Genomic DNA, 19174 nt, shown 5'->3' with positions numbered 1-19174 from the left:
CAATAGTAGGCCTTCGTGACTTCACACATTCCCAGATCAACTCCAGTAGACTATGGTATATCTCTTTTGGAACTTTCAAGAACACATGTTATCCTATGATCAAAGAACTTCTTCTCAGTAGTTGAATTGGTGCTTATTTCACCAACTCCCAAGTTGACACCAATGAGCTATGGCCATATTATTTGGACATTTGAAAATATCTGCAATTTCAGCTGTCTGCAGCACTGAATTCTTTAGCCAAACTAGAAAAATGCGAAAACGATAAAAAAAAAAGAGGCCCGTTGGCTGAGTGAGTAAATGCTGATGGAGTTGATCCAACTTCTTGAGCTCAAGTCCAGCTTGAGCATTTAACGTTGTTGCCTTTTATCCTGCTGAGTCTAAATTTGCTTCATTACAGTATTTACATGGTGGAGGTGGAAAAAAAATTGTGAGAACCTGCTCCATTCAGCAATTATTAGAATCTGTTACTTCTGCGTGTGCTTTTTCTAGGTACCTTCAAAGCAATTAGAATAAGGAAGAATGATCATGACTTGAGAGTTCAGACTTGGCTTTCAATTTTTCAGATAGAAAGTAATCATCGGTTTCATTTTTCATTTGCAGGTTGAATGACACGCCGGACGTAATGAAGCAGATGCCACCCCTTCCCGTCAAGTTAAATGACGAGCTGGCTAATACCATCCTCCCGCGCCCAAATCTTCCCATGAAATGATTGTGACCCTGCCTTTTCCGCTGCCAATCTCAGCTTAGGAAATAACCAACACGCAGTTGACCTATCATATATCACATCGGAAATGGCCTGTAGTTCATGCTGTAAATTATAGTGTTTTTTGTTTGTTTTTCTAGCACCCTCTTCATCATAGCTTTTAAAAAGTAGTTCCTGCAAAAGAATTTGGCATGGTTTTTGTGTAGAAAATTACATGATGAAGAATTAAAATAGTGGTTAGTTTTATCAATCTTTTCTCTCAGTGAATCATTTATGCTTGAGCCTTTCAACACTGAAAACTTGAATCCAAGCCCAAGCAAGAAAATCTGAAAACAAAGTGTTACTCTTTCTTGCTGCTATGAAGAAACTGTCAGCTAGCTTCTGTCAATGCCTAATTAAGGGTGAGGATCCAAGTCCTTTGCCAACAAAAACGTGTCTTACTTGTCAATCTCTTAATAATTGCAGAGTTTACTCTTTGATAATCTATTTTCCTAAAGTTATCTTCCTTTTAATTTTTGTCGTACAACTTAATTGTTGAGTTTTAACCTTTTCTTGACCTAATTAAAGAAAGGCCTCTTTTACTCTGTAGCATAGCTTTGGATCCAGAGTGAATGTATTTTGTTCAAAAGCAAAAAGCTATATATGCTGAATTTCCTCCAATTTTACTCAAAGAATATGCAAATCTCAAACTTGTCAGCAACCCTAATTGAAGACTAACAAATTCTTTCCCTTGAGATTTTTAATCAAAAGCATAAAAGTGATAAATGTTGAATTTCCTCCAATTTTACTCAAAGAATTAATATACAAATGAAGATTCCAAATTCTCTCTTTAAAACAACACTCTTTTACTTATAATTTGATGTGAACACAATCTATGTTATCTCGCGTTGATTCGGGATAATATTTTTATTGAAAATATAAGATATGGACAAGTAAGTTAAGCTTGATACATTTTATAATATAGTACCAGAACCTACCTGCTTCCATCTCTGCGGCTCGGTCCATTTTATAATAATCTAAAATTACAAATTCTTGTTCTTCATCTTCTTTCATTTTTTGGGATTGACAAAGGAGCAAGATAATGGAAGAAACGAATGATTATGACCGCTATTTGCCACTGTATGATGCAATAGTACAAGGCCAAATGATTACTGCGAAAGGAATTATTGAAAAGGATTCTAGAGCGCTGACTGCTTTCATCTCAGACCTGCAAGAAACTGTTCTCCATGTGGCAATAGGAGCTGGCCACTCTATTGCATTTATACAGTATCTAATAGAAAAATTGCCAGCTGATGCACTAGAAATAAAGAATTATAATGGTAGCACGTACCTTCACCATGCTGCTATTTGTGGCAACAAAGAAGTTGCTATGCTTCTGGTGGAAAAGAATCCAAAATTAACTCAAGCAACAAACGATGAGAACCAGGTGCCACTCTGTGAAGCTGCTCAATATGGCCATAAAGAAACTGTCAGTTTTCTTCTATCAGCGACGAAGGATGAGCATCCAAGTCCTTTTGCTGGTGAAAGTGGTGTCAAACTTCTCCGTTACCTGATAATTGCTGATTTTTACGGTTTGTGCAATTTCTTGTATTCATGGTCTGATGGTTGTGTAATATTAGTTATTTTAGTAGGTAGCTGTTAATAGAGGGAATGTAAATTAGAAGTATTTGATAGAAATAATTGCTTATTTAGCTGGTTAACTTAAAATGATGAAAATGACATTTACTGTTTAATTAATTGAATTTGGAAGAAAAATCAGTCGGGTACATTGTCAAAAAAAAAAAAAAAAATCTTTGTGAAACACAAAAGTTAGAGTGTTTGATGTTTCATAAAAAGTTACTTAAAAGCTAATGAACAATATAATTTTGAGTTGATCAAAACACTAAAAGCTAGTTCAAAATTGTTACCCAACCACGTTTTACTATGCTTTATTTCAAATATGGTTTACGTACCTAACATTAATGCCAAAATTATGCTTCATGACAGACATTGCAATTGATGTATTGAACCGCTATCCTGCATTAGCACGTGAAGACCAAGGAGGTTCAACTGCTTTAGATGCATTGACGGAAAAATCTAAAGTATTTGCAAATGGAAGCCGGCTTGGATATTGTGGGAACCTATTGTATCATTTTTGTCCTGGTGATCTTAATTCATCTATGCTATTCATTGCAAATTATTATTTTCCGTGAATCAAACAGACAATGTTCCTTTTTTATTGCAGATTTTGTAGGTTTTTATGCGAATAGAGAAACTGTTCCTGGAGATGGAGATGGTGAGAATCAAAAAGGGAGAATAAGAGAAAACAATAAAGAACTGAAGCAATTTCAATTTCTGCACCGCATACAAAATACAGTATTGATGAATAAGCAAGCCAAGGAACTACTGAAACTCTTGATTTCTGAAGTTAGAAAAGCAGGTGTAAAACAAGCTGATAAAATATTAGGACCTGCATCTCGGAGAGCTGCTAGATCGGGTAATCAAGAATTTGTTATAGAGGTTATTAAAGCCTACCCTCAAGTACTTTGGCTTAGCAATAAAAACGATGGGCTTACAATCTTTCATCTTGCCGTTCAATACCGCCAAGAAAGAATCTTTAATCTCTTATATCAAATGGGTACGCATAAGCATTTTCTTACACAATTGCACGATAAATCAGACAACAACATGTTGCATTTAGCAGGGGATTTGCAGCCTTCAACCAAAATTTCTGGTGCTGCTTTTCAAATGCAAAGAGAACTGCAATGGTTTAAGGTTATATATAAATATAAACTTAGAACAGACAATCTTAATTTCCTAGTTTATTTTCCATAAATCAGTTGTAAAATTTTGCACAGGAAGTGGAGAAGGTTGTCCAGCCATCATACAAAGAAGAGAAAAATAACGATGAAAAAACTCCAAGAGAGGTGTTCACTGAGAAGCACAAGGATCTGGTTAAGAAAGGCGAGAAATGGATGAAGGGAACAGCAACATCATGTGCAACTGTTGCTGCACTTGTTCTTACTGTAGTTTTTGCAGCAGCTTTTACTGTTCCAGGTGGCAACAGTGGTCAAGGGATTCCCAATTACTTAAACCAAACATCTTTTATGATTTTCGCTATTTCAGATGTCTTAGCCCTTTTCTCTTCATCTACTTCGCTGCTAATGTTTCTTGGAATGCTCACATCCCGATATGCAGAAGAAGATTTTCTTAAAGCCTTGCCTATGAGATTGAGCATTGGTCTTATAACCTTATTTTTCTCAATAGCTTCCATGTTAGCAGCCTTCAGTGGAGCTTTTCACTTGGTTTTGTTTCATAAAGTCCAGTGGATTGCAGTTCCAATTGGAGCTGTAGCTTGTGTACCTGTCACCTTATTTGCACTTCTGCAGTTTCCTCTATTGGTTGAAATTGTCTATTCAACATTTGGGCCTAGCATTTTTGGCAAACAAAGCGAAGAAGTGGTCTTTTAGCTAGATTTTTTTATTCAATTGTAGCTATTTTTCATTCAAAGACTTGTAATAAGAACAAGATTTGTAAGTGTGGATGATATGGAAATAAATTTGTCTGTCTATAATATCCAAAAGCTGACAGCTTTGGTTAAGACTACGGGTGTGTTCAACAATAGCTTTTTAAATAACTTTTAGTCAAAATGCTAGCATTTGAACTAATTTTTATAGGTTAAGGCTACATTTTATAAAAATATACTCAAACAACTCACAACTAAATGCTATTTAAACAACTAATTTTGCCAATAAAGCAAATAAATGATGACTTAGGTAGAGACCGTGTATGTATGGAATAACACAGCTTGTTGGTACAAAGACTTGTAATCTTGACATTCAATTATTATAAGATAGAAAAGAAAAAAGGAAATCTTGACCAACTATGACGGCCAAACAAATAATGTTCAGCAAGACCTCACACTTTCTTTTTGCTGGTTGGTTGGTGTATTAATTTTGCTCTTTAAATTCAATTTTGACGTTTAGACTTTTACCTTCTTTGGCATTTTCTATTTATTATCTGTTGGCTCAAGGGTCAATTTCTAATCTCGGATTTTGATGATTAATACAAAATAAATAAATTTAAAATTATATTATTTGTACTAATATTTTATGCAGAATTTGTTTGGAAAGAAATCGTACAAGGCAAGTCCTACATTGAGCATGAAGATTATCCGAAGACCCTAGTAGTTAGGTATTTAGGATACTTTGTAGGATAGAGAGAAAATCCATATATGAGCACATAAATTATTTTTTTTCTCTCAAAAATATTTTTCGGAAAATAGATTTTCTCAAAATAAATTCTTTTATTTGTTTTCAAAAAATATTCTTTAAATCGAAAAGATTTAATTTCCTAAAACTAAAGAAATTTCTTCTCTAATGTTTTTGGTAATAAAATCATATACTTTTCGGAAATATATTTTGAAAGATCTAAAGTACTTAAATTTATTTTCTTACCTTATAAAACGAAGGAGAATCCTTTTCGTTTTTAGTAAGAGCATCCTTCCGTAAAAATATTTTCCAAATAATGCTGCCGAAAATCTTTTGTTTAGAGGAAAGCAAAATCGAGTTTTATTCTCTTACCAAAAAGGATAAAATAAATTTTTGGTAACAAAGATTTTCATATCTTCTAAATAAGGAAAGAAGATATTCTGATTTCAAAATAAAATATTCTCTTCCAAAGGTGACAGCTTCTTAGCTCTCTATATAAAGAAGCTTTCACGTCTTGAACTTTGGTGAAGTAAGAGTTTTCGTTTTAAGAGCATTCTCACATTGATCAAATCTTTATCTCTCAAAACTTACTCTCTACCCCCATTTTTCTTTTCATCTCTACACTTAACGTTTTTATCTTTAAAGTGAAAAGAATTTTTACAATTTCTTTTGAAAAACGGTTCTGTGTTCTAATCGATCTTCTAATCTGATAAACTGTTTTTCCTGTGCTTATATGTGCGTTTCTTTCTGTCTATTTAAATTCTGTAATCTATAGTAGACAGACTCTTTATTTGTTAAACTTTTGTGTGTAATAGCTTAGGTTAGAAGCTATTGTGATAAAGGTTATCAAGCGACCTTCTCCATGTGTGGGATTTCAATGTCTTGAATTCAGTTTCTGTACTCTGCCAAAAACAGAAAGGGTTGAGGTTAACTAGAACCTTTGGAAAATCTAGTGGGACAAAAGGGTAGATCTAGGTGTTGATCTATTGCCTTGTACTGTTGGTTTGTCTCTTACCCTTTAAAAGAGATAACATAGTAGAGGATCCCAAGATGCGTCTTGGGGAGTGGACGTAGGCGAGTTAGTGCCGAACCACTATAAATCTCTGTGTTGATCTTTTTATTTCTGAAGTTTGCTTGATACTATCTTTATAACACCTCGGTTTAATTTTTAGAAATGCTAAAACTGTTAATGATTCAGATGTTCTAAAACGGTAATATGTCTTATCTTTTCTGAACATTAGAACTCTGGAATTCTAATAAGTGAATATACCATGTTCTAACTGTTGTTCTATTCACAGTATATTTCACTGCTTGGGTTTCTAATTAATTTTCTAAACTTTATGAGGAAGTTCTAATCACAATAGCTTTCCATCATAAAGTTGTTCTGATACTTGATTAAGGCTCTGTGAAGAAGTTTTGAATTCAATAACTGTCTTTCACATAGCTTTATATGATTTTCTAAACTTTATGAGAAAGTTCTAATTTCAATAGCTTTCCTTCATAAAGAAGTTCTGATATTGAATAAGTCAGTGTGAAGCTGTTCTAATCAATAGCTGCACTTTGCACAGACTTTCTATCTTTTATAAATAGAACATTATGAGGTGATTCTAATCCATATTCTATTCTCACAAAGTTCTTTGTTTTTCCGCTGCACTTAGAATTCTATATTTTGTTTAGAATTTCTAAAGTTTATATCTGTTTTTAGAAAACCCAATTCACCCCCCCTCTTGGGTTGTGCCATACATATACGGGACCCACAATCTGGTATCAGAGCACTGGCTCTTGACTTACCAAAGCTTAACCGCTTAAGAGATAAGATCCCATGGCAACCCCACTTCCTCTTTCTTCTTTAGAAGGACAATCTGTTTCTAGACCTCCTTTGTTCAATGGCTCAAATTACTCTTACTGGAAAACTAGAATGGAGAATTTCATGAAATCAGTTGATATAAACTGCTGGAGGAATGTTATCACTGGTCCTCGTATTCCCATGAAAGTTGTAGGAGATGAGTTAATTAGAAAAACAGAAGAAGAATATACAGATGCTGATTGGAATGACATTGCTGGAAATGTGAAAGCCATTAATATTCTTCATTGTGCTTTAGATGCAACTGAATATAACAAAGTGTCTGGATGTAAATCTGCGACAGAAGTTTGGGAAAAACTTAAAGTAACCTATGAGGGTACAGATAGAGTAAAAGAATCCAGAATAAACATCATTTGGAGAGAATATGAAATGTTCAGTATGAAGGAAGGAGAAACTATTGCAGAATTAAATTCTAGATTTACTAATATAGTTAATCCTTTGAGAACTCTTGGAAAGGAAATTTCAGAAGATGAGCTTGTTAAGAAAATCCTTAGAATTCTACCTAGAAAATGGGATTCTATAGGAACTGTCATGAATTACTGATGGGTTTATTATTTGTGCCGAATAACCTATGAAAATGTAACTATTTTAGTCATATAATTTGGTATTTTTGATGGGTTTGTTGGTCTATGTGATTAAATAGATGCAGGTATTAGTTGACTCTATTTATTTGCCTTTTTGGGATAAAATCACTAAGTCAGAGGATGAGGAGCTGCTGGATTCTTTTTGGAAGATTTATTCAAAGGTTTTGAAGAATAGAGAGGATCATGGGATTTTATTTTGTTGGATTTGATTTGATTGTAAATATATTTTTTCAGTTTCCTTTGAAATAGTCTTCTCTTCTCTTCTATAAAAGGGGGAGATGGGCTATTAGTAGGGATATCAGAGTTTTGAGTTAATAATTCTTTTCTTTAGTTTGTAAGCTTGGAAATGGCCATACGTGGCTAAATTCTTTCAATTCCAGCTTAAGGTTTAATCAAGTGCTAGTTCTACCGAAGTGTTGTGAGAATTGTTCTTCTTTTTACTCATTTAACTCTTCAATATTTGTTTATCTCTTGCAATTAATGGTTTAGATGGATATTGTTGTTCTATTTAATTAAGTAAATGGCCAGTTATTTGATTAATTTAGAGTGACAAGTGCTAGTTAATACAATCAAATCCGTAATTGTTTGATTGAGTTAACAATTTGTAGCAATTAATATAGCTTGTTTAGAGCCAGATTTTCAAGTTATATTAAAGGGATAAACGATCTTCTTGAATAGACTACACATGTTGTTTATTAGATTGAATTGGGTCTTTCTTATTCTTAATGCTACCAATATATTTTAATTTTAGGCGCGTGTCAAAATTAGTATTTGGTAAGGGATTAATCAAAACGCGTTGTCTTGCTTATTCTGTTACTACGGAAAGACTAGGTTGTTTAAAGCATTTTTGGTAACCATAACCAATTTATTGATTATGTTAATGAGTCAATTTGAATTCAGTGATCAACACGAAGAACTAGTACAAGATTGACCTTGGCTGGAAATATTTCTCCAATTGAATTTCCCATTTTTAAATTACTATTTTTGCTAGATTCAATAATTTTTCCAATCCTCCCATTCATAATTCATTTTTACTTTCTGGTATTAAAAATAATATTTTTAATCTCTAGTCTCTGTGGATTTCGACCTTACTCACCATTTTCTTCAAGCTCTTTAAATTGGTAGTGAGATTATTAATTTTGGCGGATTTGACACCGGCCAAATTTTGGCGCCGTTGCCGGGGACTAGAGTTAATTAATTATATTTTTTTTTATGACCAGATCAGATAGTACAGGTGATCTCCAATACGATTTTGAAATCGAGAAAACTGCTAGACGATTGAGAAAAGAGGCAAAGCAGAAGAAACAATTGTCTACAGTTGCTACAGTAACTCTAGAGCAAACAATTGATCCTGAAGTTCCTACAACTACTTCACACCCAGAAGAGACTGTTGTTCTTGAACTTTCTGAAAGTTTAGGTGAGTTTGAACTGGAAGAGGAGATGGCTGATCAGAGAACATTAAGGGAGTTGGCAACACCTCCAATTAATCAAACTCCTCTTTGCATCACATACCCAGCCTTGGAGGCTGCATTTGAGCTTAAATCAGGTTTGATCCAATTATTGCCCACTTTTAGAGGTTTGTTGGATGAAGATCCTCACAAACATTTAAAAGAATTTCATGTTGTATGCTCTACCATGAAACCCCATGGAATTTCTGAGGAACAAATAAAATTAAGAGCTTTTCCTTTCTCTTTAGCCGATTCTGCCAAAGAGTGGTTATTTTATTTGCCATCCGGATCTATTACATCATGGACAGAAATGGTAAGAACTTTCTTAGATAAATTCTTTCCTGCCTCAAGGGCTGCCAGCATTAGAAGAGATATTTGTGGGAGTCGACAAAAGAATAATGAAACTCTACATGAGTATTGGGAGAGATTTAAGAAAATGTGCGCAAGCTGTCCGCAACATGGATTTTCTGATCAAGCCTTAATACAGTATTTTTATGAAGGTTTATTACCTATGGAGAGGCAAATGATAGATGCAGCAAGTGGTGGAGCAATTGATAATAAAACTCCCCAAGCCGCAAGGGAATTGATTTCCACGATGGCTGCAAATTCTCAACAATTCGGGTATCGCCATGAACCTTCGAGAAATATTAATGAGGTAAGTGTTTCTTCTCTTGAAAATAAAATTAATGATTTAACATCTTTGGTTCGGAATTTAGTTGTAGGAAAAGGGCAGCAAGTTAAAGCTTGTGGAATTTGCGCCTATACTGGACATCCTACAGACATGTGTCCAACTTTGCAAGATGAAAGTCAAGAACAAGCCAATGCAATGGGAAATTTTTCAGGTCCTCAACGGAAATATGATCCGTATTCAAACACCTATAATCCGGGCTGGCGAGACCATCCAAATTTGAGCTACGGAACAAAGCCGTCAAATTTTCCAAAATTTCAGAATAGGCAGCCAGCACCTGATCATGGGTCTTCTAGTTCAGGTATGTCTCTTGAAGACATTGTTAAAGCTACTAACACTATGCAATTTCAGCAAGAGACACGAACTAGCATCCAAAATTTGGAGAACCAAGTTAGCCAATTAGCCACTTCATTGGGTAAGTTAGAGTCTCAAGGTAAGTTACCTTCTCAAACTATTTTGAATCCGAAACAGAATGCAAATGCAATTACTTTGAGGAGTGGCAAGGAGTTGGAAATTCCAGCAGCAAAAAATTGTGTACGTGACTTGGTACCAGAGGAAGAAGTAGAGAAGGTCAAGCCAACCGATGGTGCGGAGTTGGAGAAATCTGAAATTCTGAAGATTCAACCCCCTTTTCCTCAAAGATTTGCCAAGTCTAAGAGGGAAGAAGAAGAGAAAGAAATTCTTGACATATTCCGGAAAGTGGAAATCAATATTCCACTGCTCGATGCTATCAAGAAAATACCCAGGTACGCAAAGTTTCTTAAAGAGTTGTGCACTAATAAAAAGAAATTATCTGGGTATATTGATGTGGGAGAAAATGTTTCTGCTGTGCTTCAAAGAAAATTACCCCAAAAATGCAAAGATAAAGGTATGTTTGCCATACCTTGTCAAATTGGTAATTTCGGGATTGATAAGGCTATGTGTGATTTAGGAGCATCAATAAATGTAATGCCCTATTCTATTTATTTGCAACTAAATGCTGGCCCTTTAAAAGAAACTGGGATACTTATTGTTCTTGCCGATAGATCTATAGTTTACCCCAAGGGAGTGTTGGAAGATGTGTTAGTTCAGGTGAATAACTTAATATTTCCAGCAGATTTTTATGTTATTAATATGGAGGATGATAAATCTTCTAATTCCTGTAATTTACTGCTTGGAAGACCCTTTCTTAGTACCGCTAGAACTAAGATAGATGTGTATGAGGGGACGTTAACTATGGAATTTGATGGTGAGGTGATTAAATTTAATGTTTATGATGCCATGAAATTTCCCAATGATGTTTCTTCTGTTTGTGGCATAGATGTTATTGAACCATTAACTGAAAAAGTGCTTCATTTGAATGAAGAAGATAAGCTTAAGGTTGTGCTTTGCAATGACTTAAATTCAGAGAGCCTTGGAAAGCTTGAAGAAAAGTTTGTGATTGAAGAAGAATTGCATGAAGTGGTGCTTGCATTAAAAGCACAAGACCCTAAGGTAAGTGATGGACCTATAATTAATTTACCTAAATGTCACCGTGCTCTTTTGCCTTCTGTTTTGCAGCCACCAAAATTGGAGCTTAAGCCGCTGCCCCAACAATTGAAGTATGTGTTTTTGGGTGAAGAAGAAACCCTTCCAGTGATTATTTCCAATAAACTCAAAAAGGAGGAGGAGGAGAAGTTAATTCAGGTTCTTATGAAGTATAAGAATGCTATAGGGTGGACTATTGCTGACATTAAAGGCATAAGTCCATCCATATGCATGCATAAAATTTTGCTTGAAGAAGATAGCAGGCCAAGGAGAGAAGCACAGAGGCGTCTTAACCCACCTATGATGGAGGTTGTCAAGAAAGAAATCATAAAGCTTTTGGATTCTGGTGTGATTTATCCAATTTCGGATAGCAAGTGGGTAAGCCCCGTTCATGTAGTACCTAAGAAAACGGGCATTACTGTGGTAGAAAATCCCGATGGTGAGTTAGTTCCTACTCGAGTTCAAAATGGATGGCGTGTTTGTATAGATTACAGGAAACTAAATGTAGCAACGAGGAAAGACCACTTTCCGCTGCCATTTATTGACCAGATGCTTGAAAGGTTAGCGGGTAGAACTCATTATTGTTGTATAGATGGATATTCAGGATTTTATCAAATTCCAGTTGCACCTGAAGATCAAGAAAAGACAACGTTCACATGTCCATTTGGAACTTTTGCTTACCGACGAATGCCGTTTGGGCTTTGCAATGCCCCTGCAACGTTTCAACGGTGTATGGTAAGTATCTTTTCTGATTTTGTAGAGAACATTATAGAAGTTTTTATGGACGATTTTACTGTTTATGGAAATTCTTTTGATGAATGTTTAATAAATCTTGAAAAAGTTTTGGGAAGATGCTTAGAATGTAACCTTGTTCTTAATTATGAAAAATGTCATTTTATGGTTGATCAAGGGCTTATTTTGGGTCATGTTGTTTCTTCTAGGGGTATAGAGGTAGATAAGGCAAAAGTCGATGTTATAAAATCTTTACCTTACCTCGTAAGTGTACGGGAAGTTCGCTCTTTTCTTGGACATACAGGCTTTTATCGGCGATTTATCAAGGACTTCTCAAATATTGCTCAACCTTTATGTAAACTGTTGCAAAAGGATGTTGATTTTCAGTTTGATGAAGCCTGTAAGCAAGCATTTGACATATTGAAAGAGAAGTTGATCACAGCCCCTATTGTTCAAGCTCCAAACTGGAATTTTCCATTTGAGATAATGTGTGACGCTAGCAATCATGCTGTAGGGGCTGTTCTTGGGCAGAGAGTTGGCAAGGAACCTCATGTTATTTATTATGCCTCAAGAACGCTTGATAGTGCTCAAAGCAACTACTCCACAACGGAAAAAGAACTGTTAGCTATTGTATTTGCTTTAGAAAAATTCCGTTCTTATTTGCTTTGCACTAAGGTTATTGTGTTTTCTGATCATGCAGCTCTGCGGTATTTGTTGAAGAAGAAAGAAGCTAAACCTAGGCTAATAAGATGGATCTTGTTACTATAAGAATTTGATATAGAAATTAGAGATAAGAGGGGATCTGAAAATTTGGTGGCAGACCATCTTAGCTGGGTACCTTTGACAGAGGAAACTCTACCTTTAAATGATGCATTTCCAGATGAGTATCTTTTCTCTTTAAGTGATAGTACTCCTTGGTTTGCTGACATTGTCAATTACTTAGTTACTAGATCATTGCCTGATGATTTAACTAAGCATGAAAAAAATAAAATTAAAAGTGATGCCAAATACTATGCCTGGGATGACCCTTATTTGTGGAAATATTGTTCAGATCAAATAATTAGAAGGTGTGTCACTAATGATGAGGTTGAGTCCATTCTTACATTTTGTCATTCTTATGCTTGTGGTGGTCATTTTGGACCTAAGAGAACAGCTCGTAAGGTTCTTGAATGTGGATTTTATTGGCCAACATTATTCCATGATTCATATATTTTTTGTAAAGCTTGTGCTAATTGTCAAAGAACTGGAAATTTAGGACATAGAGATCAAATGCCCCTTAATCCTATTTTGATTTGTGAAATTTTTGATGTGTGGGGTATAGACTTCATGGGTCCTTTTCCTACTTCTTTTGGTTACACTTACATATTGCTTGCTGTTGATTATGTTTCTAAGTGGGTAGAAGCTAAGGCTTGTCGAAATGATAATGCTAAAACTGTTGTGGATTTTGTGAAGTCTAATATTTTTGCCAGGTTTGGAACTCCAAGAGCTATCATTAGCGATCGAGGGACACATTTTTGTAATAAGACAATGGAAGCCCTCTTCAAGAAATATGGGGTTACTCATCGAACTTCTACTGCCTACCATCCTCAGACAAGCGGGCAAGCGGAAGTATCGAATAGGGAAATTAAGTCAATTCTAGAGAAAACAGTGAGTCCAAATCGAAAGGATTGGAGTTTGCGTTTAGATGATGCTCTGTGGGCGTATCGCACAGCCTATAAAACACCTATAGGAATGTCTCCTTACCGAATGGTTTTTGGGAAACCATGCCATTTACCGGTCGAATTAGAACATCGAGCTTATTGGGCTGTAAAGAAATGCAATATGGACGTGGATGCTGTTGGAGAACATAGGAAGTTGTAGTTACAGGAGCTGGAAGAGATTAGAAATGATGCTTATGAGAGTTCTCGGATTTACAAGGAGAAAACTAAGGCCTTTCATGATAATTCAATTTCAAGAAAGCAATTTTTAATTGGCCAGAAAGTTTTACTCTATCATTCAAGACTGAAATTGTTTCCAGTAAAGTTAAGGTCAAGATGGATTGGACCTTTTGTGGTTATCAATATTTTTCCTCATGGTGCAGTGGAAATTCATAGTTTAGAGACTAATAAAATTTTTAAGGTTAATGGGCACCGATTGAAACCATCCTATGAGGGATTTCGAGCAGCAACAGAGGAAATATCATTAGAAATTCCTAAGGTTCAGGTTTGAAAGTAGGAAGTTTGAAAATAAAATAGTAGATGAATAAAAAAAAATAATAGAGTTTTTTTTTTAATTTTATTTATTTATTTATTTATTTTTAGTCATCTTCTTTAATAAAATGATCCAATTTGATTGTTTTTGGATGCAGAAGCCGTGATCTTTCCTTGGGAGAGTTTAATGGAATATGAAATTTTAATAGGCCTTATAAGCGTCAAGTGTGGGCTTTTTCTTAGTATATTATGTTCTCCTATTTTGTTTTTGACTCATATATACAACACGTGAGTAAGGTGAGAACAAAAGAAAAGAAAAGGAGAAGTGACTCTCTCCTCCACGCGAAGCAGCAATCGTTCAGTCTCTGTTCAGATCGCCCAACGCCAGCAAAAATAGAGCCCAATCAGTAGCTGCGGAGCCATTCCCTCTTCTTCTAGTAGCAGTGTTCGAAGGTTTTGTACCCAATAGATGCGTCCCCTGTTTTGGTTTTAGATCTCAAGTCCAGCAGTTCAGGTAAGTTTTCTTGGACATAAATTTCAATTTCCGTTTTTATTTGCTTGGATTTGTGTTGGGTATTACATTGGGACAATGTAATTTAAGTGTGGGGGAGGGAATTTTGAGCTAGAAAAATCATTAATATGAAATAGGGTTCTAATTTTGCTGAAATTTGGGTTCAATTGCTAATTGTTTTGGTTAAATTTTGCTGGGTATTGTAATAATCAGCAGCAATTTTGTTGGGTCTTGTTAAAATGTGAGTAATTTGTTCTAATATTTGCTTGAATTTGATATTGATTTTGGGTAGCTAAAATTATGATGATTAGGGAATTTTATCTTAACTTAGAACAGCCCTTTGAATTCAATAGAAAACCCTCTTAATTACTTAAGTAAAGTTAATTTGGTAGCTATTATCTCTTGTCCATTTAGAATAAATTATTGAATTTAGTTATTCTTTTTGACATAATATATGAGGCTTGAATGAATCATGGTTAAATTTTTGAATTGCTTGATCATAATTCACATCCATTGCTTTTCCAATTATTGTATAAATGGCTTGGGTATGGAGATGAGTATGTGTGTGTTTACTTTTGAATTTAAGGTTACCGAGAAAAAAAAAAAAAGCAAGTAATTAAATTAAGACTTGAGCAATCAAGGTACTCCGCTGTCCGAGTTTGGGCAAAGAGTAGTGTTAGTAGCCACTTGAGTTTGTGACTCCAAGTACCCACAAGCGGGTTACCAATGATGACACACTCAGGCAATTGATAAATGTTCAAGCACAAAAAAAAAAAAAAAATAATAATAATAAAATAAATAAATAAATAAAAGTTCAGCATTATTTGTTTTGTGTGTGATTGCAATGATTTTCTGTGACCAAGCTGTTTAACAAGTAATTCTTTAAGCAATGGTTTAATTGATATGGAATTTAAATTGCATGTTTAAAAATTACAAAGTTCAAGCCTAGTCTATTATGTTTGAAAGAATGTAAATTCAATTCTTTATTCTCCATAGATTTCAGATTTGAATATTCAACTCAACTTTACTTTTGTAATTAAGGTTGCTTTTCTAAGGATGTTCTTATAAGAGTTGTGAAGAGTTGGGTGAATTTCCTTTTGTGTAGATTGAGTTTTTCCTTGAGGACAAGCAAATATTAAGTGTGGGGGAATTTGATGGGTTTATTATTTGTGCCGAATAACCTATGAAAATGTAACTATTTTAGTCATATAATTTGGTATTTTTGATGGGTTTGTTGGTCTATGTGATTAAATAGATGCAGGTATTAGTTGACTCTATTTATTTGCCTTTTTGGGATAAAATCACTAAGTCAGAGGATGAGGAGCTGCTGGATTCTTTTTGGAAGATTTATTCAAAGGTTTTGAAGAATAGAGAGGATCATGGGATTTTATTTTGTTGGATTTGATTTGATTGTAAATATATTTTTTCAGTTTCCTTTGAAATAGTCTTCTCTTCTCTTCTATAAAAGGGGGAGATGGGCTATTAGTAGGGATATCAGAGTTTTGAGTTAATAATTCTTTTCTTTAGTTTGTAAGCTTGGAAATGGCCATACGTGGCTAAATTCTTTCAATTCCAGCTTAAGGTTTAATCAAGTGCTAGTTCTACCGAAGTGTTGTGAGAATTGTTCTTCTTTTTACTCATTTAACTCTTCAATATTTGTTTATCTCTTGCAATTAATGGTTTAGATGGATATTGTTGTTCTATTTAATTAAGTAAATGGCCAGTTATTTGATTAATTTAGAGTGACAAGTGCTAGTTAATACAATCAAATCCGTAATTGTTTGATTGAGTTAACAATTTGTAGCAATTAATATAGCTTGTTTAGAGCCAGATTTTCAAGTTATATTAAAGGGATAAACGATCTTCTTGAATAGACTACACATGTTGTTTATTAGATTGAATTGGGTCTTTCTTATTCTTAATGCTACCAATATATTTTAATTTTAGGCGCGTGTCAAAATTAGTATTTGGTAAGGGATTAATCAAAACGCGTTGTCTTGCTTATTCTGTTACTACGGAAAGACTAGGTTGTTTAAAGCATTTTTGGTAACCATAACCAATTTATTGATTATGTTAATGAGTCAATTTGAATTCAGTGATCAACACGAAGAACTAGTACAAGATTGACCTTGGCTGAAAATATTTCTCCAATTGAATTTCCCATTTTTAAATTACTATTTTTGCTAGATTCAATAATTTTTCCAATCCTCCCATTCATAATTCATTTTTACTTTCTGGTATTAAAAATAATATTTTTAATCTCTAGTCTCTGTGGATTTCGACCTTACTCACCATTTTCTTCAAGCTCTTTAAATTGGTAGTGAGATTATTAATTTTGGCGGATTTGACACCGGCCAATTACAAATAGACTCCCGTCACTTATGATTATCTTATAGGAGCTCTTGTTTCAGAAGAAATGAAATCTTCTTTAACTACAGAAGATAAGAAAAAGAAAGGACTGGCTTTGAGAGTAGATTCTAGTGAAGAAAGTTCTTCTGATCTTGATAGTGATGATTTAGCACTTGTTGCTAAAAGATTTAAAAAGTTCTATAGAAAGGGTGGAAGGCCACAGAAAAAGTTTAACAAAAAGAACTTTCCATCCAAAAATAGTAACTTACCTAAGAAAGAACCTTCTGAAGTGGTTTGTTATGAATGCAACAAACCTGGACATATCAAGCCTAATTGTCCTAAATTGAAAAAGAAGTCAATGAAAGAGAAGCTGAAGCTAGCTTTTGTAGCTGCATAGAGTGATTCAGATGATTCTAATCCTGAAAGCCACAGTGATCAAGAAGAAATAGCTAATATCTGTTTAATGGCTACTATCGATTCTGACTCCAAAGAAATAAGCACTCTGACTTCAACACAGAAAGCTGGAATCAACGAAACAAATGCAACGGTCCATGAGAATGAAGAAAGCACTGTAAGTATTTCTGAACCTGAATCAGAAAATAATCTTCTAAATACTTACAATAATCTTTTCAATGAGTTTGAGAAGCTTGTTAGAAAGCATAAAGTTCTAAAGAAAGATTTCAGAAAATTAAAATCTGAAAGTAATCATTTAAAAGATGCTTTTTATCAAGAAGTTACATGCAAAGATCTTATTATAGAAATCAAAGATCTTAAAAGTTGTAATAATCGATTTTCTGAAAATCTGACACATCTTGAAGAAAAATGCAAAAATCTGAATTCTGAAAATGAATCTTTGAAAACTGAGATTAGAATTCTAAAATCAATTTCAGAATCGTTTTCTAAAGAGAAGACAAGTTCTAACTGTGATAGCATTTCTAAACTGAATCGTGTTTCTAATCAGAAAAATGATGTTTCTAATGTTGTGACTTTAGAACATCAAAGTTTCAACAGAAAGAAAAATCATAGTGCACCTGTTACCACTAATCCTCCAGGACCCAATATGAGTTGGGTACCTAAATCTGCTTGATCTTTTCAGATGTGTCTAAGGAGCGAGCTGAAAACAGAGATGTGGTACATGGACAGCGCTTGCTCTAGGCATATGACTGGTGACAAAAAGAAGTTCACCAGATTAGAAAAGAAAAAGGGAGGTACAGTAAGCTTTGGAGACAAAGCAAAAGGTAAAATCGTTGGTATTGGTGTGGTAGGTTCTAATCCCTCAATAGAAGATGTATGCTTAGTAGAAGGATTACATTACAACTTGTTGAGTGTTAGTCAGATTTGTGATAAAAATAGAAGAGTGATCTTTGAACCTTCTCATTGTGAAGTTCACAACATGCATGATAATAAACCTTATTCGTTGGAAAAAGGTTTGGAAATATATACCTAGTAGATCTCTCTGATATGCATAACCAGGATATATGTTTAGTTTCTATTGATAATTCTAGTTGGTTATGGCATAAAAGACTTGGACATGCAAGCATGCACCTTATTTCTAAACTATCTAAGAAAGATTTGGTTCGTGGTTTGCCAAAGTTGAAATTTGAAAAAGATCACATTTGTGATGCTTGTCAAATGGGCAAACAAACCAAAACTTCTTTTAAATCCAAGGGCATGGTTTCTACTTCTAGACCTTTAGAATTGCTACACCTTGATTTATTTGGTCCAATTACTCCTTCTAGTCTTGGAGGAAAATTCTATGCATTTGTTATTGTAGATGATTACTCAAAATTCACCTAGACACTCTTCCTTAGAAATAAGGATGAGTCATATGACATGTTTGTTCATCTTTGCAAGAGAATACAGAATGAGAAAGGATACAACATCACGGCAATTAAAAGTGATCATGGAGGAGAATTTGAAAATCAGAAATTCGATGCTTTTTGCAACGAGACAGGAATCTTCCATAACTTCTCAGCACCTAGAACACCTCAATAAAATGGAGTGGTGGAACACAAGAATAGAACACTTCAAGAAATGGCCAGAACCATGCTAATTGATTCTAAACTACCAAAGTATTTCTGGGCAAAAGCAGTTAACACTGCCTGTTATATTCTAAACAGGGCTTTGGTAAGATCTAAACTTAAAAAGACTCCATATGAGCTATACAAAGGTAGAAAACCAAATATTGGTTATTTTCATATCTTCGGGTGCAAATGCTTTATTCTAGATAACAAGAAAAATCATCTTGCTAAATTTGATGCTAAGTCTTATGAAGGGATTTTTCTAGGATATTCTAATAATAGTAAAGCATATAGAGTATTTAATAAAAAGACTCTAGTTATAGAAGAATCTATTCATGTTGTGTTTGATGAAACTGACTCTACTTCTAGAACATTAGAAAGTGATGATG

General features: G+C 34.3%; 1 protein-coding gene, 1 long non-coding RNA gene and 1 other non-coding gene across 4 annotated transcripts; 2 read left to right on the top strand and 1 right to left on the bottom strand.

Moving 5' to 3' along the window:
- The first annotated feature begins 1546 nt into the window (after positions 1-1546).
- Positions 1547-4283, top strand: LOC105628465 (uncharacterized). 2 transcript variants are annotated; one of them, XM_089717784.1, is made up of 4 exons: positions 1547-2274; positions 2690-2815; positions 2928-3457; positions 3541-4283. In XM_089717784.1, exons 1-4 carry the CDS (start codon positions 1785-1787, stop codon positions 4150-4152), a joined length of 1758 nt encoding a protein of 585 aa, XP_089573910.1. In that variant the 5' UTR covers positions 1547-1784; the 3' UTR covers positions 4153-4283. The 2 variants fall into 2 exon arrangements, with proteins under 2 accessions (XP_089573910.1, XP_089573908.1); XM_089717782.1 differs by having other exon boundaries at positions 1548-2274; positions 2690-2845.
- A 4864-nt stretch (positions 4284-9147) lies between these two features.
- On the bottom strand, positions 9148-9254 carry LOC149498783 (small nucleolar RNA R71). Its single transcript, XR_016319109.1, has one exon. It is a non-coding gene; the product is annotated as a small nucleolar RNA R71 (small nucleolar RNA).
- Positions 9255-14029: 4775 nt separating this feature from the next.
- LOC149498782 (uncharacterized) lies at positions 14030-16024 on the top strand. Its single transcript, XR_016319639.1, has 2 exons — positions 14030-14656; positions 15671-16024. It is a non-coding gene; the product is annotated as an uncharacterized LOC149498782 (long non-coding RNA).
- The last annotated feature ends 3150 nt before the right edge of the window (positions 16025-19174 follow it).

Source organism: Jatropha curcas, chromosome 1 (genome assembly GCF_041381405.1).
Source record: "Jatropha curcas cultivar XTBG-Jc1 chromosome 1, XTBG_Jcur_1.0, whole genome shotgun sequence".
Classification (NCBI taxonomy): Eukaryota; Viridiplantae; Streptophyta; class Magnoliopsida; order Malpighiales; family Euphorbiaceae; genus Jatropha; species Jatropha curcas.
The sequence above is the reverse complement of the archived record's forward strand: the minus strand, read 5'-3'. Positions and strand labels throughout refer to the sequence as shown.

Bases quoted from the DNA above. Each gene is read 5' to 3' on its own strand.
- LOC105628465 (XM_089717782.1), top strand. From the start codon at position 1,785: ATGGAAGAAACGAATGATTATGACCGCTATTTGCCACTGTATGATGCA. The intron at 2,275-2,689 runs GTTTGTGCAATT...GCTTCATGACAG, and splicing joins GATAATTGCTGATTTTTACG to ACATTGCAATTGATGTATTG. The intron at 2,846-2,927 runs GTGATCTTAATT...TTTTTATTGCAG, and splicing joins ATTGTATCATTTTTGTCCTG to ATTTTGTAGGTTTTTATGCG.